The 22,868-nt window shown below is 47.8% G+C and overlaps 8 protein-coding genes across 8 annotated transcripts; 6 read left to right on the forward strand and 2 right to left on the reverse strand.

The window, feature by feature from the left end:
• Positions 1-1,220: 1,220 nt before the first annotated feature.
• On the forward strand, positions 1,221-3,793 carry K444DRAFT_621852 (MFS general substrate transporter). Its single transcript, XM_024881989.1, has 9 exons — positions 1,221-1,547; positions 1,608-2,023; positions 2,074-2,122; positions 2,241-2,297; positions 2,344-2,973; positions 3,019-3,126; positions 3,180-3,227; positions 3,340-3,366; positions 3,416-3,793. The coding sequence occupies exons 1-9, from the start codon at positions 1,407-1,409 to the stop codon at positions 3,587-3,589; spliced, it is 1,650 nt and encodes a 549-aa protein (XP_024727386.1). The 5' UTR covers positions 1,221-1,406; the 3' UTR covers positions 3,590-3,793.
• Positions 3,794-4,127: 334 nt separating this feature from the next.
• K444DRAFT_547805 (NAD(P)-binding protein) lies at positions 4,128-5,299 on the forward strand (the record flags this gene model as incomplete). Its single annotated transcript, XM_024876328.1, has 3 exons — positions 4,128-4,203; positions 4,254-4,532; positions 4,596-5,299. The coding sequence occupies 3 exons, from the start codon at positions 4,128-4,130 to the stop codon at positions 5,297-5,299; spliced, it is 1,059 nt and encodes a 352-aa protein (XP_024727387.1).
• Positions 5,300-5,771: 472 nt separating this feature from the next.
• On the forward strand, positions 5,772-7,796 carry K444DRAFT_648371 (uncharacterized protein; the record flags this gene model as incomplete). The annotated part of the gene is made up of 2 exons (XM_024885452.1): positions 5,772-5,900; positions 5,952-7,796. 2 exons carry the CDS (start codon positions 5,772-5,774, stop codon positions 7,794-7,796), a joined length of 1,974 nt encoding a protein of 657 aa, XP_024727388.1.
• A 460-nt stretch (positions 7,797-8,256) lies between these two features.
• On the forward strand, positions 8,257-9,259 carry K444DRAFT_621855 (acyl-CoA N-acyltransferase). Its single transcript, XM_024881990.1, has 3 exons — positions 8,257-8,736; positions 8,787-8,849; positions 8,897-9,259. The coding sequence occupies exons 1-3, from the start codon at positions 8,338-8,340 to the stop codon at positions 8,978-8,980; spliced, it is 546 nt and encodes a 181-aa protein (XP_024727389.1). The 5' UTR covers positions 8,257-8,337; the 3' UTR covers positions 8,981-9,259.
• A 738-nt stretch (positions 9,260-9,997) lies between these two features.
• K444DRAFT_670194 (kinase-like protein) lies at positions 9,998-11,101 on the forward strand (the record flags this gene model as incomplete). Its single annotated transcript, XM_024887598.1, has 2 exons — positions 9,998-10,412; positions 10,464-11,101. The coding sequence occupies 2 exons, from the start codon at positions 9,998-10,000 to the stop codon at positions 11,099-11,101; spliced, it is 1,053 nt and encodes a 350-aa protein (XP_024727390.1).
• Positions 10,869-12,155, reverse strand: K444DRAFT_269528 (uncharacterized protein). The gene is made up of 5 exons (XM_024871464.1): positions 11,516-12,155; positions 11,400-11,468; positions 11,270-11,349; positions 11,142-11,209; positions 10,869-11,050 (listed from the first exon to the last, which is right to left on the reverse strand). The coding sequence occupies exons 1-4, from the start codon at positions 11,924-11,926 to the stop codon at positions 11,185-11,187; spliced, it is 585 nt and encodes a 194-aa protein (XP_024727391.1). The 5' UTR covers positions 11,927-12,155; the 3' UTR covers positions 10,869-11,050; positions 11,142-11,184.
• A 328-nt stretch (positions 12,156-12,483) lies between these two features.
• On the reverse strand, positions 12,484-13,645 carry K444DRAFT_648373 (NAD(P)-binding protein; the record flags this gene model as incomplete). The annotated part of the gene is made up of 6 exons (XM_024885453.1): positions 12,484-12,652; positions 12,724-12,820; positions 12,885-12,917; positions 12,950-13,357; positions 13,404-13,488; positions 13,544-13,645. The coding sequence occupies 6 exons, from the start codon at positions 13,643-13,645 to the stop codon at positions 12,484-12,486; spliced, it is 894 nt and encodes a 297-aa protein (XP_024727392.1).
• A 1,751-nt stretch (positions 13,646-15,396) lies between these two features.
• On the forward strand, positions 15,397-22,791 carry K444DRAFT_657437 (glycosyltransferase family 5 protein; the record flags this gene model as incomplete). Its single annotated transcript, XM_024886159.1, has 12 exons — positions 15,397-15,705; positions 15,795-15,854; positions 15,955-16,019; positions 16,077-16,314; positions 16,364-18,927; positions 18,977-19,257; positions 19,320-19,509; positions 19,605-19,786; positions 19,820-20,001; positions 20,065-21,886; positions 21,944-22,374; positions 22,405-22,791. 12 exons carry the CDS (start codon positions 15,397-15,399, stop codon positions 22,789-22,791), a joined length of 6,711 nt encoding a protein of 2,236 aa, XP_024727393.1.
• Positions 22,792-22,868: the final 77 nt, after the last annotated feature.

Genomic DNA, 22,868 nt, shown 5'->3' on the forward strand with positions numbered 1-22,868 from the left:
TTTAGGTGCGGAGGCATTTCTATCGAGAGGTAGTAGATTAAAAGCTAGAAACCCGCTTTAAACGATTTTTGGTGTGGTTTGCCTTTGCTCCAGAGGAACGCTTAAACATCCCTACTTTTTACTAGTTTACTAATAATAAGTACGTAATTAAAAGATAAGACACTTAGGAATATATAAGATTTATATATATATCTTTTAACCGTCTATAAGATTTTGTATTAATTCATAAAGTGGTTAAAAAGTTATTAAGGTAATAAATAAGTGAACCTTGGAGAGGCTGCGTAGGGCTGAGGGTGTGCGGGCGCTAAATTAGTGTCTCACGCTGGCTTTTCACTCCACAGTACGGACCGTACCTTAGTTGGCCAGTGGTTGAGGCACACGCGGCAACCACCCCCAATGTCCCGAGTCGAAACCGGAGATTACCCTAACGTGGACGAGGAGTCCCAGGACCTCCGTGGACTCTGAAAAGAGAAGACTCTGAATGGACGAAAATGCGAGGGAGTCTTGAGAGAGGAAGAATTTGAAATGTCCAACTTGATTGGGGACATTGAAAGTTCAGTGTCGCTCTTCTTGTCCATCGCAAGTGGGGGATATGGGTGCCTTGACATTGTCCAGGTTCCTTCGGTCCGGGCACGAAGCGACCATGCTTTCAATAGGAGCATTGAATTGGCATGGTTATCACCCGAGGGCCACCATCGGTTCAAAATGTTTCGCTCAACCGTTTATCGAAACATGAAGTTTGGATGATTGAAGTCAACCCGCGTTTCAATCTTGACGTTGCGAAGCGAGCGCTCGCAAGAACCCCACGAAAGACACCTTTTTGAAGTGAATATAAATCTAGAACATAGATTTTCTCCCCTGCATCTCCTGATATTTTGCGAGGACACGGGAATGGATACGAGTTTGAAGGATGTGCAAGTCCCGAATCTCAATTTTGACGACTTTGACCGCACAGGGTGGACGTGCACAGAGCTTCAGCCTTCAGAACCACTTCCGCTACTGATGTGCCTGCAATATGACCGGTTTACGCAGGTGCAGGCTCTAATGTTTGTTACACCGCGTTTGCAGGGGTTGCGCTGAAATGCCCTGTAGCAATGCGCCGTAGCCGACTTTTGCTTAGCAGAACTCAAGGTGGTGTGACAGACATTAGGGCCTGCACCTGCGTAGATTAATTTGAGAACGGGCGAATCTGTTTTTGTGTTTCGGAAGCGCTGAGTTGAGAAATCCATAAAGTCGGCGGACTTCCCCAGCGACTGACAACCATCCATATCTGGGCTTGAGAAGTCGACGGACTTCCCCAGCAGACTCACAACTATCCACATCCGGACTTGAGAAGTTGACCTTTATTATTAGACCTTCTGACTGCCCTCAAATTCTCTCCTTCTCAAATCAACACCACCATCACCATGTTGGATCATATTGAGCCAGAGCTAATTCCAGGCACGGAAATCCTTCTCGCTTCGGATCAAGGATATGGCAGGCATTCAAGCTCCAATGAAGAACTCGTGTTGGTTCCTACGCCCAGCGACCAACCAAATGACCCTTTGGTAAAATAAAATAAAAATCCTAAGTTACCTAGAGAAGATTTACTAATTTGTGTGTCACAGAATTGGAGTACGGGATGGAAGTCCACAGTGATCATCAACCAGGCATTTTTCGTCTTCATCAGCGTGCTCACGCCCCTTTCAATTGCTCCCCTCACCCCAATCTTTATGCAAGAATTTCACAAAACCCTTCCACAAGTCAATTATCTGTTTGGAGCAGCGGCCATCTCGCTCGGCTACACAAACTTCATCATTGTTCCTTTCAGCAATGTTTTTGGGAGGCGTCCTGCAATTCTGATTTGTGGATTGATCTGTGTTTTGGCCAATATTTGGCAAGCACTCACGACGAGCTATGCGAGCTTCATCGGGGCACGAGTTATCAGTGGCTTTGGGGCTGGTGCTAATGAGAGTATTATGCCAATGGTTATCGCTGATGTGATGTTCATGCACCAGCGGGGGCTATGGATGGGACTCTACTTGTATGTCACACCTGAACGGATGTGAAGTGTGGACTAACACTCCTTGTCAGCTGGGCCTATTTTATGGGGACATTCATTGGCCCCATCATTTCTGGCAGCGTAAGTCCCAACTTCTCGGCGTATTAATTCATCTTGTTGCAACGTCCAACAGCTGCTGGAAGACTCTACTCCCGAAAATTTAGAAAGAAGTATGCTGACACCGATATCTTGGGGATAGATCGCCGCTCATATTTCTTGGCGGTGGTTCTTCTGGGTTTGCACTATATTCCAAGGGGTACGTGGCCTATCTTAAAGTTGGATCCTCCTGTTGACAGTCACAGGTGTCCCTGATTCTGATGGTCTTTCTGTCCCCGGAAACATTGTATAGAAGACCAGATTCCACGGCCTCAGATAAAAGTTCGAGCACTGGACAAACAACTCCGCTTGAATCGAAGGTTGAAGTGGTCAATATGACACAAGCCAGCTCAGACACTGAGAAAGCCCCGTCTTCAATATCTAAATCTCAACAGGGCTCGAACGATCACGTTCGCTCGCTGCCCGAACGCCCAGTTGGCCGTCCCAGCAAACATCAATTCTCACTTATCCCCAAGCCCGAATTTGAAGGCAAAGATTTAATATTTCGAGATATCCTCGCTCCGATCCAAATATTTAGCTTCCCGATTATACTCTGGGCTGCATTCTCACTCGGTTTTGCAGCAAACTGTCTCTTGTCACTGAATCTGACGCAATCTCAAGTCTTTGCCGCTCCACCGTATCTTTTCACTCCGGCACAGGTTGGATTCGTTAACTTCGCATTTGTGGTTGGCGGTGTTATTGGGTTGCTTACTGCTGGGCCTATCAGTGATTGGGTTTCGATGAGGGCAACAGTTCGGAATAATGGTGTGAGGGAGGCCGAAATGAGGTTGGTCGCTTTGGTGCCTTACGTGTGTATCTGCTTGGTTGGAATGACTGTGAGTCCCCAGTATCCGATTTTGAATCGCCACTAACACGGAAAGATCACTGCGGTTGGCTATCAGCGTCATTGGCCTTGGCAAGCAGTGGTTGTGATTGGATATGGTTTCGTGGGTATCCAAGTTGTTTCCATCCCAGCAATTCTCATAGCGGTACGTGTCACATAGTGCTGGGAACATTTTGCAGTCTTACTGATATCTCACAGTATGCGGTTGACTGCTATAAGCATATTCCAGGGCAGATCATGGTCACAGTAGGAGAGCCCCATTCCTATTTTTGACTGTCTCATGATTTCTCCTCATACATTGCCCTAGCCCTCCCTGAGCATTCAGTATCCAATAATTGCTAACTCCACCGTTATAAAGGCCACAATAGTCAAGAACACATTTGGAGTAAGTTCTCTTCTAAGAGATGCGAAAACCTGGAACTGACTTATCACAGTTCGGTATGATCTTTTACTACAATGACTGGGCAGTTAAAGACGGGTTTATTCCACCCGTGATGATGATGATGGCCCTCACTGTTGGCTTCACGGTTATTGGGATGGTTGTCTTTATGTTCTGGGGAAAGAAGTTCAGAAGGGCGACGATGAACTCGAAGTTGCACACTTTGTAACGATTGGGTGTTTACAGCTGGAGATATGAGTTGAGATTGGAAAATATGTAAAGGAAGGGAGGTTGGGCATCTCAATGAATGAATTTTTTTATTCTTTCGAAATCCACTAGTTTACTAAATAGAGTATTGAGTAGGGGGAAAACTTTCACCTATTTAATCTCACTGCATACGTTAAGAAATGGAATTGAAGACGATCAAGAAACATCACAGCACATAATTTTAAGTTGTAATGAGAAAGATTAAGTAGAGATGTACTTGGTACGGCTCAAATATTCAACCTGGACTGGAGTTGCGGACTTTACTTTTGTCCGTCTTAACACCCGAAACTCGGCGGAGGAGGCCGCTTCACGGCTGCGGAACGCGTCGTGGATGCCTTCCCAGCGGCCGAGTTTGACCGCACCACTTCCTCAAAAACATGCGCTATGCAAGGGAGCCTTCCACCCTCCGGATGTTGAAATGGATCTACTTCTAATGACTGTTCCATGACCATTCTGGCCTCAAAACGAACCAACCTCAATAGCTGCTGGATCTATCAAAGATGGTAGCCCTCGATGTCGTCCACGCCTCCAATGCCCGCCTGAGAGAGCTTGGTCCTGACCTTGTAGCTCTGTTCGGTATTCTACGACATGCATAGCTTCTTTATACGAATGCTAATCAATTACAGTTGGTGGCACAAGTGGAATTGGAGAATTCACCCTCAAGGCTTTCGTCCAAAATACAATTTCTCCGCGAGTCTACCTGGTGGGACGAAATGCTTCAGCCGCAGATCGAATCATAAAAGAATGCAGGGAATTGAACAAGGAGGGGAAGGTGGAGTTCTTGAAGGCAGATGTCACGGAGCTCAAGGAGGTTGATCTTGTCTGCAAAGAGATTCAGAAGCGGGAGAAGAAGATCAATCTTCTCTTTCAGACGCAAGGGAATTTGACGTTAAACGGCCGAAATGGTGGGTTCCTACTCCGTACAATAGATTACTCCACGCAAAACATTACTGACAAATTCGTAACAGAAAATCCTGAAGGCCTCGACCGCAAGTTCACTTTGAACTACTACTCTCGCATGCGTTTCGTCTACAATCTCCTTCCCCAGCTTCGTACCGCCAGCGCAGAACCCCCACACTTCTCTCGAACGCTCTCCGTCCTAGGAGCTGGGCACGAAGGTGCCATAAATCTCACGGACCTCGACCTCAAGACTACATTCTCGGGAGCACGATGTGCGGCTCACACAATAGTCATGAATGATTTCATGGCTGAGGAATTCGCTGCTCGAGAGCATGGGATCAGCTTCCTACATACGAGTCCAGGTGTCGTTAATACGGGCTTGACGAGAGAGTTGCCGATATGGGCGAGGGCTCTTATGAAGGTTGCTACGCCCTTACTCTCGCTGTTCTTTGTTAGCGCAGATGAAACTGGGCAAAGACAATTGTTTTTGGCTTCAAGCGGAATATATCCTCCAGCTAAGCCCGCCCAAGGTGCGCCATTGGCAGCAGGAGTGCCGTTCCCAAAGGACTTTTCTGTTAGCAAGGGCTCGAATGGGAAAGTCGGAAGTGGAGCTTATCTTGTGAACTGGAATGGGGATATCAGTGGTAATGAGAAAATCTTGTCAGATTATCGAGAGAAAGGGGTTGGCAAGACTGTCTGGGAGCATACGATGGGAATTTTCAAGCAGGTGGAAAAGATTAACCAGGGAGGAATTGATTCAGCGACTTCTTGAACAATTACTGGTTCTTAGGGAACCCTCAGCTTGGAGTTTGGGGTACTGGTTTCAAGGTCGGCCGTTTTCACTCTGTCTCGTTTTCATTTTTGGATACCATGAAAGTAGCCTTGCTTTGCTTGAAAATGGGGACTCGTTCAAACATGCTCCACCATGACTCGACAACTCCGGGCTTCAGTTTCTCTTCAACAATGACAGGGATCTTACACGTGATGTGGCTAGGCCAAGCCACAATCCACTATATCTTTGCGGGACAATCGCGGTGGCATCACAAGTTGACCAACACATTGATAAATCCGCTTTAGCCCTAGCCTGGGGCATCTACGGATCTTGAAGAAGAGCAGCTGTTTCTTTTCTTCATGCATACCCTGTATCTTCTTGCAACAAGTTATATATATACAGACTGCTATATTGTGCTGAGTCTTGAAACCCCCCACTCTTGATTTCGAAGGCCGAATAGATAAGGCACGGTATGGTGAGTTCGCCTGCCCCCGATTCGAGCTCAAAGGAGGGGAGCCAAGGGCCTCGCCAGAATGTGGTTGGGAATCCACGAAGAGCCCCGAAGTCACGAGGAGGCTGTCTTCGATGCAAGACAAAACGAGTACTTCGTCCTTGACTCCAGTGTCTTGGAACAAAGATTGACTCCTTATAGTTGAAATGTGATGAAATGAAGCCGGGCTGTTACCAATGCGTGAAAAAGAACATAGAGTGCCCAGGCTACAAGCCGAAGGCATTGGTATGGTCAACCAAGCATGAGAAGCTGCTATCGAAGGGTTCAAATGATTCGCTTCCACCTGAATCGAGGACGCTGGCTCTCAACTTAGCAAATTCTGTCTCGGGGCATGAACATAATGATTCGGGGAAAGAGCCGGCCGACGGAAGCAACACTGTTGTCGAAGGGGAACGAGAGCCAGGTGTTGAGAGCCCATTGAGCATGAACTATCACCAGTCGCCCATGGACGCTACTCGACGAGACTCGGGTACCTATACAGACAGTCTCACAGCGATTCGCCAGCAACTTCACCGCTCCACAGTCCCTGAATTCTTACTTCATCTACCAACCATGCTAGTCGAGTATTACTTCAGCTACGTGTGTCAGATCTTCTCATCGTTTGACGGCACACTCAATCCTTTCCGGTCGACAGTCGGGCGATTATGGGATGGGTCGGCTCCTATTTACTATGCTATACAAAGCATGGCAGCAGCTTATCTCGCAAACCATTTCCCACGGATGTCTCCCGTCGGGATACAGATGCAACGGGAAACATACAGGTCTCTTTACCGGGTTCCTCAAGGAGGCAGAGATCCTTCCGAGAATCTCGACAAGACTCTGTTGACAGTGCTTCTGGTTGGACAAACGACCGCATGGCATGACCCGAAAGATTTGGGCCTGGTTCACTTGAAGACAGCGAAAAGATTGAATAGGCGCAGACTTGACCAGCAAGTAGGTGCTGTCGATAACAGGGCACGGCGGCAAAACGACTTTTTCGAGCAGTGCATCCTTTATTGGGACATGTTGGCTGGTTTCGTAGAGGACGATATCGACGAATTTGGCTTTGGGGAATTTGATATGGAGGGATTGAATACTTCAATGACTCCGGGAAGTGATAGTTCAACATCAGGGAATGAGGGAGGTCAAATCTTTCCTCACCCTTGGACCGGCGTTGCACCAAAAGTCCAAAAATTATTCGCACAGGTGGGTCGACTTATTCGAAACTACCGGAAGATCAAAGCTCAAGATGCTGCATCATCGCTGGATTTCTTATCACTGGATCTCGGATTGGAGATGGAGTTCCCACAGGATTCAATAGCAACCATCGAAACAACAGCAAAAGCACAGGCTTTGGAGGAAGAGCTTCTCTCATTCGAAACTCCGTCAGTATCAAGTCTAGTGGATGCAGGTGACGAAAACACCCCAGTTCAGCAATACATCTACCTTGCTGAAGCCTATCGTTGCGCGGGCCTCCTTGAAATATACCGCATATTTCCGTCCATCCTCTTTAAACGGGTTCCCTTCACCGACAACACTTTCGCCTCCTCTTCCTCTGCCAACCAGATCTCTCCTTTCCTCCCAATCCCGACGACTCAACCACCATCCGATTTCCTCATATCTCTTGCTATGCACACCATCTCTCTTCTCGAGAAGCTCCCATCCACCTCAGGAACCCGCTGTCTCCAACCAATTGTCCTCATCGCTGCTGCTAGCGAGCTTCATTTTTCTCCTCCACCAATCTCAATCTCCGATCCTCTATCTCAATTCACACCCGCGACATCCAGCTCAATATCCAACAGCTTAACAAACAGAGAAGTTGATATCGCCAGTGCGAGGAGGTTTGTGACGACGAGGCTGCAGGAGTTCCAATTTAGTTTGCCGGCGAAACCGATTGTCAAGGCGGAGATGTTGGTCAAGGAGACGTGGGAAAGGGCGGATCTGGGTCAGGAGGTGTTTTGGATGGATGTTATGGATGAAATGGGGTGGAAGACGATCTTTGGATGAGAGTCGTTCACGATTAAAGGTTGTTGACAGACTGTCACTGATTTGAGATCTCACGATGTAATGATGGGGTCAAGGGGTCGTTTCTTACTGTATACTGGAGTCTGTTCGATAGTAATAGATCTTTTCCTTCGGAGTCACAGAGCCGTTGATCAGTTCTCGTTTGACTCCCCGAAGCTTTGCTCGGCAAGCTTCAGGGGTAGTTTCGCTTATCTCGTTACGAGATTAGCCCCTTAGAATTGGACAACTCGGAGCTGCGCTGCCCCGGCCTCAATCCTTTTCTTGACCATTCTTATTTCTTCAATTACCTCTGTATATCTCTTCGACTGACAGAGAAAGCGTCTTATTATCTATCATGTGACAGACCCCCACTTTCGGCTTCTGCCTAATTTTAGTTAGGTACAAGCAGAAGTCATGAACAGGGCGTTACTCAGTTAAGAAGGAGCCAAGATTTGAGTATATTTCACACTTCATTCTCTCAACTTTCTTTTGTACTTGTCGTTCTGCCAAACGGTTCCCAATCCCAATCTACTCCCAATCCAAGATGGACGAAGCAATTCTTTACGATCCCCAAGTCCACTCTCATCTCATTCCCTCCCTCGTCGCCGTCCATGTAGCCTGTATAACGCAGCCAACATACACCATTGCGACCTTTATCCCACCGCTGGATCAACCTGTCATGCAAAACTGGTGGGAAGACCGCGCGAAAGAAGTAGCGAGTGGAAACAGGCACATTATCATACAGATGGTCACCAGCCAAACGACTGGCAAAGAAGAAGTAGCCGGGGTAGTGATGTTGGATAAGCCGCAGACTCAGACGGTGCCGCACACGGCGTGGGTTGAGAAATTACTTGTGTTGCCTGAGTGGAGGAGAAAGGGGGTTACGAAGAGGATGATGCTGAAGCTGGAGGAGGTTGCAAAGGTGGAGGGGAGGACGCTGTTGGTGAGTTGAGAATTATGATGAGGGCGAGAGAGGTTGCTAAATGGAGGCAGATGCTGGATACTGAGAAGGATAGTCCGGCCGAGTTGGTGTATCCGAGGTTGGGATATATTAGGGTGAGTGATTTATCGTGAAGTGTTGAGGAAACGCTGATGAAATACAGGTTGGAGAAGTGCCAAGGTATATGATATCTCCTCTAGATGGATCATTGAAGGATGCGGTGTGGTTCTATAAAGATATAAGATGAAGTCTTATTGCATTGAACTGTTTAATAGAGTGTAGAGAAGGTGGGTTGGTGTTGAAGAAAGGAGTTTGCTTTTCAAATTAAGTAAAGTCGTTGCGGTAGACACATAGAATGGTCTTGAGAATCGGCAACGTTAGGATGAATTCAAAAATTTGCGTTGCAATCCTTTCATATTCAAAAGTTAATGGTTTCTAAGGCTCTGTTTCAAAAAGTTGCTCAGTCAGTAGTTCGGGGGAGATTGAAATTCGAAAGTAGCCGAATCAGTTTAGGAAGAAATTATCTCACTCACAGCCCCTCGCATAAGGCTAAAGCCCATGAAGGAGGGCAAATAAGCTCAAGATTGGTTCCTCGTGCCATTTAGTAGTCAATAGCTTGGAAGAATACAGTAAGACAACACGTGACTCAAAACACGTGATATCACCCTCTGTGCTTCAGCCCGCGGGCTATTTCAGCCAGAGGCTTTGTTAAACGCATATCCAGGTAATTGGCCAATTCTGGAAAGTTCACCTCCGATCATTCAGCTGCATGTGTGCGTCTGCAAGTGGATGAATTCTGTCAAATGGACTCTCAGCGGTGGATGTCATCTGCAGACCCTGGTTAAACGCCGCCGTCCAAACACCAAAATCCCAGCCACGGAGAGCCTGTAACGACCCTCCTTCGGGCCGCCCCAAGTCTCGCCATATTTTTCGATCGCATGCATGAGAACTTCTTGGGCACCATGCGCTGGAATCACGCTTGTCAAATCTTACTGGCTGCCCGATAGACCACCCAAAGTGGGGTGTCCGGTTGTCAGCGCTGATGTCCTCTTCTCCGTCGTGACTTTCTGTCGTTTGCTCCGTGCGATCCCAGTTGTGACCAATTCATCTATGATACTCTTCACCCTCACTGTTCAGTAACCATTTGATTTCCACAAGCGCACTAAGATTTGCAGGTAATGAGCGACGAATCTCTTGTGATGAATTATTCAGCTGATTTTTATCGTTCTTCAGACCCGAATTTTCCACCTGATGCGCGAGTGAAATGGGAGTGTCGTCTGACCCAGGGCGAAAACGAAAATCGAGATGCAGACTATGGGACGGTAACATACACAATCTGGAGCCCCTGGGCAATGGTGTCTCAGGGCTAGTCCTCGCAATCGATGAAAAGAGGGTGGTCAAGATCGATATCGGAACTCAAAGGAGTATTGAGGATCTCGAAACAGAACGAGAGATATATCGAGGATTGAACCAGCAACACAACAAACATGTCTTGAGGTGTTATGAGGTCGACAATCCCTCCGGCCTGGTCCTTGAACGATGCGATGATACGATAAGGAAGCGTCTTCGATCGAGGTACAGAAATACACAGCCTCCAGAAGATATGGTCAAGAAGTGGGCATGCGAGGCAGCCCAAGGACTTGCATATATCCACCGTTGTGGAGTCGTTCAAGTTGACGGTAAGACGTGGATCTTTCTTGCAGACGTTCTTTAAATTGAGATTTCAATAGTTGGCTGTCACAACATGATGCTCTCAGCCGACGGTACCGTAAAACTGGGAGACTTCGCAGGCTCCTCGCTCGATGGATCACCACCGACAGTCGACTATGAGGTTCGAAGCAAACTCCCTGGGATCAATGCACCCAACCAGCTCTCCGATATCTTCGCTCTCGGGTCTGGGATATGGGAGATGGCAACTGGTCAGCCTCCATACTCCGACAAGACTTGGAGAGAAGTCCACGGACTTTATAAGAGAGCCAAGTTTCCTAGGCTAAAGAGAATACCGGAACTTGACAGGGTCATCAGAAAGTGCTGGACTCAAGGATACAACAGCGCTCAAGAGCTGGTTGACGACTTGGAGGACGTCGCTTACCAAGGCTTCGAGTCGAGCTCGACCCTCGTTGATTCACAGGAATACCTGAACCTCGAGCCACAGGAATTGTCGCCCGATCGAGAAGCTGCCGCGAAATATAAATACGTTGAACATGCCAAAACCCCCAGGCATAAGCCCCGCAAGTACGATCCCGACCCCGACAAATGGGATAAGAAACGTAGTCGTGGGAGGGAAAAGAAGAGGGACGATAAAGGAGTTGGATTCCTGCCAAAACTTTTCAGTTGGCGTTCATATACATATCATGTCAGGGTATAAGAAACAAAACGTTTTCAAGAAAAAGGCTCTCGTTCCCAACTCTAAAATGACTCCAATACCATGAACATTCGCTATTTCCCCATCTACATCATACGGCACGTTTCGTCTCTGCGAATCGTGTATTAGCAAGGACAAGATCATTTCCGAACAGGAAGACAAGAAACTCACTGCTTCTTCTTGGACTTATTAGGCTTTCTAACCATGACGGGCCCGTGTACAATTGGCTCCTTTTTCGTTGTCCCAGCCCCCTTCCAATGGTCAGCAGGTTGACATCTCAATTCGCAGGGGAATGCCTCACTTTTGGATCCGCAGTGCCGTGTGTCTTTTGACCATTCGCTGAAGTTTTGTGGCCTCGCTCAAACCTCCGCTATCCAAACATCAGTCTTGCTAGCAAATTTTCGGGACAAAACCTACAATAACAGTCGGATTCGTCTTTTCTCTGATAGCCTTCTCTACAGCAGCACAAACTGGGCAAGTCCCAGTTTGTCTGGTGTATTGTATACTCTCGATCTGTTCCCTCGCCGCCTCACCTCGCAAATACTTCGGGTTCGGACAGACGCGGTCTTCTTCAGGCTTGTCCTTCTGCCTCGGATCCTTCACAGCATCTTCGCACTGCAAAATGTTCTTCTCTGTGATTTGATGATGCTCCGGTCCTCCTTCCCCATGAATCTCCCCGTTCGCTCCATCACCGCCATGGTTTTGCCCAGAAACGAAATTCGTGACTCCTTTGACGAAGGCTGCGAATCGGGTGGGCTGGCCGTTGGGAAGGGTGTCCTTCAGGCGACAGCCGCTGTACTCGTGAAATGTCTCGATATACCGACACATCACCAATAAACATCAACGGAAAGTCGAGGTTGGGCATACAAATGTGAGGGAATCCAATGATCAAGAACTTAGGGCATGAGGGGCGCCACGTTTTATCGCAGGGCCAGCGCCAGCATATCTCTCTAGCCAGCTCTGCCCGGAGCCGCAGACGGTAAAGACTTACTCATGCCTCGCCGAGTTGCCACTGTTGCAGTGTTAACAGCCGGGTTAGTGGGGTGCGAATTTCCTTGCCCGATCAGATGAAAGACTGTGATTTGTGGGTGGTGCCGCTGCATGCTGCATGTCTGACGCAAGATTGCCAGGCCACTGAGAGGACGAGGACAGTGAAGCAAATGGAACTCGAGAAATATGACTAAGAAGTGGAAAACTTGATGGCGCCTTGATAATTGGCAACTGCGTTGAACCTCACACTAAATATTACATATTTGAGTGTGCTGCATTCAAGTTGGAACTTTCCAATGTACCACCGAAGCGAATATCGTTCACGTGATCAAATGGGATGGACTGCTGCGTCTGGTCTTGGTATAATTCCGATTCTATCACGCATGATAACATCCTTACAGATCTTCAATATTGAGCCTCAGAGACTCTCTCAAACTGGGCCAGCCCGGCCATCCAAAGTCTTTCTTTAGCAACTCCGCTCCCCTCCCATTGGAGACTTTCGATATATCTCGAACGTTGTCATCAACGAAGTCCTCCAGGAAATTCTGATCTGGTCGTAGCTTCCTTGAGATTTTCAAAATATCACTGCTCATTGTTAGATAATTTTTGGGGCTCTCGAATCTAGTTTCACTTACTTTGCATAGTACGGTTCTGCAAAGGCGAGGATTCGCTCATTTTGACCCTCCGGGTTGATCAGAGCGGCAACGTGTAGCCTGGCAGTGTCCTGGACATCTACAAACTATTCTGAAAAATCCGCCAGCAGCTACTTCTTTCTGCATGTTCCTTCCACACTCACGGGGTGGTGAATTCTTCAGGGCATCGATATTTCCTGCGAAAGACTAGTCACCCAATCGTGGGTACTGGCAAGTTGACCCTTGGCCAGAATCTTCCCGAAGTTGGCGTTTGGCAAAACACTGGTGGCATTGAAGCCAGGTTTCTGCTCTTTCACAAACTTCCAGTGAACTTTTTCTGCTTCCGTCTTACTCGATCCATGTACAGCTAATTTTCTGTCACCATCGTAAGGTGGAGGAGCCCATGCAGCTTTGACATCTGCCTCGTTCCATCCATTTTTGTCGATTGTAAGTTCTTCGTTAGGTATCGGGGCTGCGATAGCTGTGGAGAAGTAGGCAAAAACAAACCGCTTCACACTGGGTTCTTTTGCCGCCGATTGAAGGATTCCGTTGACACCTGCTGGAACTTCCGAGATAACCTTGTTTGGGTCGGGATCGAGAGTAAGATTGGAAGCAACGTGAACAACTCCGGACACGCCTGAAGTTCACTAGCTTATGTTTTGCTCTTCCGTGATGTTGTCTACCTTTGATGGCTTCGTCAAATGCCCCATCTTTGGCCATATCTTCCAATGTTGCTAGCTCGAATGTTTCTTCGCCAAATTTCTTTTCCTATAGAGCACCTAAGACTTTGGACTTTGGAGACATGTCAAGCTGTTCCCCGCACATGATAGCCCGCTTCCCTGAGCTGGTCTGCAACACGAGAGCCAATGTGCCCATTGGCGCCTGTGACAAGGACAAGGGATCCTTTTGGAATTGCGGGGGCCATCTTCTAGAGAAATTGCGAGATGGCACGTGTACTGAAGCAATTGGGAACGCTGAGAATGTAAGGTTCAATATCTTGGGAGGCGTGGGATGAAAATAGTATTCAAGAGATGATGTCAACTGGTAATTGTTTCACGCCTGACATATTTGGAGAGATCCACTTGGTGAACTCTTATCCGATACTTGAGATCAGCATCCCATTCTTCTAGCTTTAATGTGTGCATTTGTCGCTGAACAGCAATAATGGGATATGCTTTCAAAGCCTCTAACAAATCCGCTCGAAGTATGATCATTTGTCTGCGGACCGGATCTGTTCGGCTGCCTCGTACCACTACCCGACATTCAATCCTCACTGTCTTGAAAAGACTCTCGGGACAATCTATACCAATTGCTACAACCGCTCGAATGAAGATTGGCTTTGTTTGGGAGGAGTGCTTTGAGATCACGAACGCCCTTGGCTCGTCGTGTTCATTCAACGACGATTTGTCGGGATGAGCGGAACAGAGAGGCCATGTGCAGAACCTCACAACCGTTGTCCCCCACTTGTGGGACATAAAAAAATCTGTTCGTATCAAACTGCCTAGGATTTCTGCGTGCCCTTTGCCTCTCACTTGCTCAGGGCTCCAGAGGCAAAATATATACAGGGAGAAGGTTTCAGAGGCGTTGCGGCCTCTTGAGCGCGTTTTCGCGAAGGAACGCTGCTTTTACAAGTCCGTGCCTCCCGCCACAGGACTTCTTCACCATTCACTCACTTCCTGCATACGCTGGCAGGATCCATCCCTCAAGTACCCCATGTCCTCAGCAACGAGTTTCCCATCGGTATGGCTTCCACGAGGTCTCCAAAGTGCTCCTTTATGATGGTTGCTGATCCGCCAGTGGTGGAGACTAGAGCCTGGTGGAAGGGGAGGCAGAGCTCGTACGATCGGTGAAATTTTGTGTCCCATAAGCATGCATAGTTTTATGGTTGATGTATGTCCGATATGTAGCACATATTTCCTGTGCTACGAGGATCTCATGTTTAGAGTCACGCAGTGCTCCAAAGCTTGAAACTCGGCAATGAGGGCTTGATTTGTGTGATGCAGCAAGTCGCTACCATCCGAGATCGTCGAATATTGTTCAACCCTCTTTTCCCCAGGAGTCCGGAGTCAGACGGCGATAACCGAGACACCGGTTGATAGAGCTGTGAGGACCCACTGAAGTCAGTGCTCTCCATCTACCTGCCTCCTTTTCCTCCCAATCCTCAAGCAAGATTGAACATGGCACTGCGCAGCCAGAACGTCTGGAGTTGCCTCCTGATGAACTACGCTAGCCATCATGATACTAGCCTTTCCATAAGTGGCAAGTGTTCTGCTCAGAGATCAAAAGCCAGCTTGTGGCCCTTTTGGCAGTTTCACGGTGTTGATCTCCATTTCATCATTGTCTGGTTCTCCAACTTTTCAAGCAATACCTCGACTTCGTGCAGAGAGATTCTTCCGGCCGTGAATTTCAGGGGTATTTTAAACGTTGCTGTTGGCTTGCTCTTCAGGAGAAGTCGGGAGTGTGATCCGCGATTTCCTTCATACGGAAAGAGCGAACAAGATTACAATGCTATCTCTCAGCCAATACATTCATCTCCCAGATCTACAGTCTTTCTCTCGGTCCTACGTGGATACATCAATGTTCTACTGAAATTATGACCTCGATTCGAGGCCTTCTGCATTCCCTCAAAAACCTGGATATCCCTCACCTGACTCCAAATCTACTTCATATGGCAAAATGATATCGTTAATTATAATTCTCATTTCGTTTGCCTTCAACTTTGTTTCTTCCTTAAAGTTTGATTACCAAGAAATCGAATACAACTTGAACGAGAACAAGACAGCTTCGAACCCTCTCGAATATTGGGGGGAATGGCCAAATCACAGTTACCAACCGTCACCCTCGAATTGGCGCTTTCCATTTTACACTCTTTTTCTCGACCGCTTTGTGAATGGGGATCCAAGCAACGATGATATTAATGGAACAGTATTTGAACATGATGTAATGAGTAATCAGTTCAGACATGGTGGAGATATAGCGGGTTTGGTTGATACTCTCGACTATATTCAAGGAATAGGGATTAAAGCCAGTAGTCCGGAGTATTCACAGACGTTTGGACACTAACTATCTTGAAGGGTATTTATATCGCGGGATCCCCGTTTGTGAACCTTCCATGGAAAGCAGACAGTTATTCGGTAAGACCTTCCCCAAAAAATCACGAGTTCTATACTGACAACACGACAGCCGCTTGATTTTACACTCTTGGATCGACATTTTGGCAAAATTTTCGAATAGCGAGCTGCAGTCACAGAGATCCACAGCCGTGGAATGTATGTTATACTGGACAATACCATGTCAACGCAAGCAAACCTCCTCGAAGACTCTTGTCTTTGCCTGGGCTAACATTTGCTATTCAGCATGGGCGACCTGATAGGTTTCAAAGGATTTGAGAATGCTTCAGCACCGTTTAGCCCAACTGAATACCAAGTGGAATGGAAAAGCGATCGGCATTACCTCGACTTCGACTTCGGAAACACGTATAATGCAATCTGCCAATATCCTAGATTTTGGGACGAGTCCGGCTTTCCTGTTACAAAATCTACTGATCCCAATGTTGCTCAATTGAGGGGATGTTATGACAGCGAATTCGATCAAGTGAGTAATGAAGATACAACTCGCGATCACAAAGTTAATCGTTTAATAGTATGGCGACGTCGGGGCTTTTGTCGCCGTTCCAATCTGGCACCGCCAGCTCTGCACTTTCTCCTCTGTTCAAGATCGCCTCAGAGAATGGGTCCCGTCCGTTCGCCAAAAGATCGAGCACTTTTCATGCCTTCTAATCACCATGCTCGATATCGATGGGTTCCGGATTGACAAAGGGGCTCAAGTTACGGTCGATGCCCTAGCCGACTCCGGAGAATTCATTCGACAGTGTGCCCGTCGTTTCGGGAAGACAAACTTCTTTATTTCAGGGGAGATAACATTTGGCGATACCTTGGGATCAGTTTATCTCGGCCGCGGAAGACAACCTGACCAGGTTCCCGATAATCCCGGCCAAGCAGTGAGTGCGGCAAACTTTTCGGACAGCAGCTTCTTCCTTCGCAATAAGGACAAGAATGCTTTCGATGCGGCAGCCTTTCACTATAGTATCTACCGATCACTTACGATTTTCCTGGGCATGGAAGGCAATTTGACAATTGCATACGATGTTCCGACAAACTTCGTGGATGCCTGGAACATAATGCTCGCAACAAATGATCTTGTAAATGCCAATACAGGAGAGTTTGATCCGAGACACATGTATGGTGTTACAAATCAGGATGTCTTTCGCTGGCCAGCTATCAAGGACGGAACAAAAAAGATGCTTCTCGGGTTGTTTATCACTACTCTCCATATGCCAGGCATTCCTCTATTACTCTGGGGTGAGGAGCAAGCCTTCTATGTCCTCGACAGTACCGCCGACAACTATATATATGGCAGACAGGCGATGTCATCGAGCCCAGCCTGGCAAATTCATGGCTGTTATGGGCTGGGATCATTTCAATACTACAACTTCTCCGTCGATTCAGCATTGCATGGCTGCCATGATGACTCGGTCAGCTTGGATCACAGAGACCCGGCACATCCGATTCGGAATATCATCAAATCCATGTATCACGCTCGACTGAGCAACCGGTATCCTGTTCTCAACGATGGCTATCTATTGCAGTCTCTTTCTAATCAGTCTCGGGATATCTTCCTCCCTGGATCAAGCGGTGCAGCCACAGAAATTGGCATTTGGAGTGTCATGCGTTACCAGTACCCAAACTTACAAAAATTGGACGAATCTGGTGAAAGCCAACCGATCTGGCTAGTTTACCAGAATGACGACCACAGAGTCAAATACTCTTTCAACTGTTCTTCGAACGAAACTGCATTCATTGCTCCCTTCCCTCAAGGAACAGTCGTCAAAAATATCCTTGCACCACATGACGAATTTGAACTGGAAGCCGGGCCAAGGAAGCTTGGCATCGATGGCTCTGAAGAGTTCAATGGCTGCGCAGCCGAATTAGAACTAGATGCGTATGGGTTCAAGGCATACGTTCCCAAAGACCGCTGGGTAGCTCCTCTACCAATGGTTACCAACTTCCTACCTGGACACGATACTAGGATTCTATCAACTGTCCGGCCAAATGAAACCGAAACCGTTGATATCGAGCTGCATTTTTCAGAAATCATGGACTGCAACCACATTACATCCAATTTATTAATTTCCTCCACAACAATAAACAACATCTCTGCTCAACTCGACCAAAACAAAATTTCGTGCGCAGTGCTTCCAACACCAGACATCCCACTGTATGTCGGAGGAATTCCTTCCACATGGGCATGGAAGGCAACGTTGCTGAACGTCTCGAATGGAATACAATCTATTACAGTCCAGAATGCAACCACACTTAGACACCAAAGCTTCACTAATTCCAAAGACCGCTTCCTCTTCCGCATCGGCCAAGAGAACAATCCCATGGTTTTCCCACCCCTCGCGAACTACAGCCGGGAGATACTATTCAGGAATCAAAGTTCGGAAGATCTCTACGTGTCCCACAAAGCGGCCGGTGCTGACAAGTTTCGTTATTCCCTGAATTGGGCGAGTTCATGGAGTGCTTGGGAAGATTATGGTGGTGGGAATACAACATTAGTACCGCAACCATGGTCTGGAACAAAAAGGCAGTATTGGGATGGCGAGCATGTCACCTTGCAATACTGGAGTCGGCTCACTGGTAGCAGTGACCATGTCCAGCATGCGGATCTCAGCAGCATGGAGAAGACGTATTCGCAGCCTCGACGATATCCCCACCTTTTTGCCGAAGGACCATTCAACAAGTTTGGGTTTGATCAAGGATTAAAGAATGATTTCTATCTCGATCCACATGACAGCATTTGGAAGTTTTATTTGATGGCCGAATGGCCATCTACTCTACAAGTGAACGTGTGGGGAACTAATCCCGACGGGCAGCTTGACCAAACAATGGTATTTGGGGATATTGACAATGATGGTGTATTGGATCGTATGCTGCCAGATTCCTTGGGAGAAGCCATGATCAACTTCGCGTCTCCTCCAACACCGTATCTGGCCTTCCGGTTGGAGGTGAATGATGGCACGCTTGGCTTTCGGAGAGTTCCTGTTGGTAGCCACCGTACACAGATCTTTGTATACGTGCTTCTTTGGACGATCCCCGTGTCGACCGGAATGGTGAGCGTTTGGATATATATGAGTGCGTTCTACTCGTACGTCCGCTCCTTTCCCCCTTTCCGGGAGTTGACTGACTTAATTTAGTGTTAAACTTAACGAAAGCGGGGTGGATCAGAAGGAAGGTATCACACTATTCAGACACAGGATAGATTCCGAGAAGTTGGCCCAGAAATATCTGGGAGCTCCAAATAAAGTTCTGTCAGCCGCTTCTAGATTCCAAAGCTACTTAAGATCAACTGTCGGACCTCCCGTGCCCACCATGACAGAAGCGGGAAAGCAACGTACGATTCTCATCGCGACAATGGAGTACGGGATCGAAGATTGGAATATCAAAATTAAAATCGGGGGTCTAGGAGTATGGCAGAGTACTAATCCTATCTTCTTGCATGCACATCAAGACTGACTTAATACAGATTGATGGGGAAAGCTCTGGTAGACCAGAACTTGATATGGGTCGTGCCTTGCGTGGGCGGGATTGACTACCCGATTGACCAGAAAGCTGAGCCTATGCACATAACGATTCTTAGCAATTCCTTCTCCGTTTTCGTCCAATATCATAAGCTGAGGAACATTACTTATGTCCTGCTGGACGCTCCAATCTTTAGGCAACAGGATAAGTCAAAGCCATATCCTCCAAGGCAAGTCCCGATATCTTCCAATGACTTTATTCGGGGTCAGCCGCAAGACTGTTCGGGTGCTAATATAACTGTAGCACGGGTGATCTGAACTCTGCAATCTACTACAGCACCTGGAATGCCTGTATTGCAGAAACCATCAAGCGGTTTCCTATTGACCTATACCATATCAATGATTACCATGGAGCAGCGGCCCCATTGTATCTGCTCCCCCAGAAACTTCCTGTTGTTCTCTCGCTTCACAATGCAGACTTCCAGGGTGTATAGCTGATGCGTACAAGAAAAGAGGCAGTTGAGATCAGCAAGGTTTTCAATCTGGATATGGCGGTCATCCAGAAGTACATCCAGTTTGGAGAGAGCTTCAACCTCTTGCATTCTGCTTCAAGTTATTTGAGGGTCTACCAGGGAGGATTGGGAGCTGTCGGAGTGTCGAGCAAATACGGGAAACGGTCATATACCAGATATCCCATCTTCGTAGGTCCTTTTCCTTCCTCCTTCCGTCCCACTGTCGATTCTTGACAACTGACCGTTGTGAAGTGGGGTTTGAAGCAAATAGGCCGATTGCCAAATCCAGACCCGAGTGATACAGAACCGTGGAATCCAACAGAGGCGAAGCAGGTTATAGAGGTTGGCCCCGCTTTTGAGTTCTGTCGAGGAGTACTTCGGCAGAAAGCCCAGGAGTGGGCGGGCCTAGATCTTGATCCCACTGCAGAGCTGTTTGTATTTATTGGTCGCTGGTCAAAACAAAAGGGGGTTGACTTGATCGCCGATGTCTTCCCATCAGTGTTAGAAAGACACCCCAGGGCACAATTGATCTGTATCGGGCCTACTGTCGACTTGTACGGCAAATTCGCTGCTCTAAAATTGGGCGAAATTATGAAGATATATCCAGGACGGGTATATTCAAAGCCAGAATACACTGCGGTGCCTCCCTTCATTTTCATGGGAGCGGAGTTTGCGTTGATCCCATCCCGAGACGAACCTTTTGGTCTTGTGGCAGTCGAATTTGGTCGGAAAGGTGCCCTTGGTGTTGGAGCAAGAGTCGGTGGCTTGGGATCATTGCCTGGCTGGTGGTACACGGTCGAGTCAACGACGACCAAGCATCTTCACCAACAATTTAAGAAATCGATCGAAGATGCTGTTGCATCGAAAACAGAAATGAGGGCGATGATGAGAGCACAATCAGCGATACAACGATTTCCGGTGGCTAAATGGGCGGAAGAGTTGGATCAAATTCATAGCACCGTGATGAGAACGAGCTGTGGAGAAAGACAGTTGAGACTTCGGTTACCTTCCCGATTCTGCGCGCATCCAGTCGTCCCAACTGTTTTCTCTGAGGTCGACTTTCACAGAGACCGAAGCGGTACCCGATCATCACCCAGTTCACTTACAGCCAACTCCCGAAGCAGAAGCAGGTCAAATAGCGCAGAGTCGTCTGCAAACGGATCTCCTATTAGTGGCAGGCCGGGGAGACGAGTGGGAGCGACGAGTCTCCCCCCAGAGGGCCATTTACAATCACCAGGGACTAGGACATTTTCAATTCTCAGCTTTGACGAAGCGGTCGGAGACAGGAAAGATTTCAACCTTCAGAAGACCGACCCAACGTTCAAGGATACCGACGAAAAGTACTACCGTGCTTTTCAAAACATGCTCCACAAGCTTGATGGCAAAACGTCTGAAGGCCGTCTTTGCATTGAAAAATACCTCATTGAGAGCGAGATGGAATGGAATAAGAGGAGGCGGGAGGCCAAACGCGATCGCGGACGTGCCTCGAAAGCTTCCAGCTCGGACGGCTCTATATACATTGAACGGAGAGGATCTTCGCTCGCAAGTTTGTTTGGATGGACCCCGGCAGTGGAGTCAGAGTCCAGTACTTCGCACGAGCAGATTTCCGAATCCTCTACTGTCGTCAACGAGACCGATGAGTTCATGTTGGACGATGACCACGACCATGAATCATTCTTGAAGCGATGGATGGTGACGAAAGTCCTGGGCTGGCCAATTTATTCGCTCCTTCTCGTCTTTGGGCAGATCATTGCTGTTAACTCTTATCAGATCACTCTTTTCACGGGTAGTCTTGCAGACAGTGGAGAGGAAACGAGTGAAAAGTTATATATTCTTGGCACTATATATGTTGCGACCTCTTGCATGTGGTGGCTCATGTTTCGGTCTTTCAAATCGATTTTCGCACTTTCTTTACCATTCTTCTTCTATGGACTATCTTTCCTTTTAATTGGCATATTGGCGTCATTGCCCGGTGGTGTTCGTCGGGACTGGATGGCGAGAGCTGCCACCGGCGTGTATGTGACCGCTTCTTCGAGTGGATCGCTTTTCACCGCACTCAATTTTGGTGCCGAAGGTAAGTGGCTAGCCCCTGATTGGCTGAGCAATGCTTACCTCGTTACTTCTGTTCTAGGAGGGGCAACTGTCAAGTCTTGGGTTTATCGGGCTTCAATCATTCAAGGAACACAACAAATACTTCTGGCCGCTTTGTTCTACTGGGCCCGTACCGCGTCCTCATCAATAAGGGAGAACGCAAATGCTACTTCAACGAAATTGACTGCCATCGCGCTCCCAATATCGGCACTTCTTTGGTTCGTCGGGATAGCCCTCTCCTTGTCTCTTCCACCCTACTATCGCCAAAGACCTGGCAAAATTCCTGCTTTCTACACTGCCCTCCTTCGTCGACCAATTACGGCCTGGTTCTTCATCACTGTCGTGATGCAAAACTATTTTCTCTCAATGCCCTATGGTAGGAACTGGACTTATCTGTGGAGTTCAAAATACGCACCAACCTGGACTATAGTTCTCTTGATCGTCTTGTTCTTCATCATCCTGTGGATGCTCGTTTTGGCTTTTTTCAGCTGACTAAGCAAGGCCCATCCCTGGATTATGCCCATCTTTGCTATAGGCCTAGGTGCTCCACGCTGGGCACAAATGCTTTGGGGAACATCGTCATTCGGACTCTGGCTTCCATGGTTTGTTGGTGGGCCAGTGGGAGGTGCTTTGGGAGGTCGAGCAGTATGGCTCTGGTTGGGAATCCTAGATTCACTCCAGGGCGTGGGTCTCGGTATGATGCTCTTGCAAACGTTAACGAGGACCCATTTTGCTGGGACAATAATGATGGCCCAGATTCTAGGCACATTGGTCATGATGTTGGCGAAAGCGACAGCACCGACTAGGGACGGGCCTGGCGATGTGTTTCCGGACTTTTCGGCAGGAGTGGGAACATCATTGCATGGGAATTATTGGTTTTGGGTCTGATTGGGGGCTCAATTGATTATTCCGGTTGGATTCTTTAAGGTTTTCAGAAAGGGGCAATTGAGTAAGCCTTGAAATAT

Source organism: Hyaloscypha bicolor (genome assembly GCF_002865645.1).
Source record: "Hyaloscypha bicolor E unplaced genomic scaffold K444scaffold_183, whole genome shotgun sequence".
In the NCBI taxonomy this organism is placed as follows: domain Eukaryota; kingdom Fungi; phylum Ascomycota; class Leotiomycetes; order Helotiales; family Hyaloscyphaceae; genus Hyaloscypha; species Hyaloscypha bicolor.

Coding starts and splice junctions, on each gene's coding strand:
- K444DRAFT_621852 (XM_024881989.1), top strand. CDS start 1,407: ATGTTGGATCATATTGAGCCAGAGCTAATTCCAGGCACGGAAATCCTT. Junction 3,127..3,179: donor TCCCAGCAATTCTCATAGCG/GTACGTGTCACA, acceptor GATATCTCACAG/TATGCGGTTGACTGCTATAA. Junction 3,228..3,339: donor CAGGGCAGATCATGGTCACA/GTAGGAGAGCCC, acceptor ACCGTTATAAAG/GCCACAATAGTCAAGAACAC.
- K444DRAFT_621855 (XM_024881990.1), top strand. CDS start 8,338: ATGGACGAAGCAATTCTTTACGATCCCCAAGTCCACTCTCATCTCATT. Junction 8,737..8,786: donor TGGAGGGGAGGACGCTGTTG/GTGAGTTGAGAA, acceptor AAATGGAGGCAG/ATGCTGGATACTGAGAAGGA. Junction 8,850..8,896: donor CGAGGTTGGGATATATTAGG/GTGAGTGATTTA, acceptor GATGAAATACAG/GTTGGAGAAGTGCCAAGGTA.
- K444DRAFT_269528 (XM_024871464.1), bottom strand. CDS start 11,926: ATGTGTCGGTATATCGAGACATTTCACGAGTACAGCGGCTGTCGCCTG. Junction 11,469..11,515: donor AGACGAATCCGACTGTTATT/GTAGGTTTTGTC, acceptor ATGTTTGGATAG/CGGAGGTTTGAGCGAGGCCA. Junction 11,210..11,269: donor AATAAGTCCAAGAAGAAGCA/GTGAGTTTCTTG, acceptor CACGATTCGCAG/AGACGAAACGTGCCGTATGA.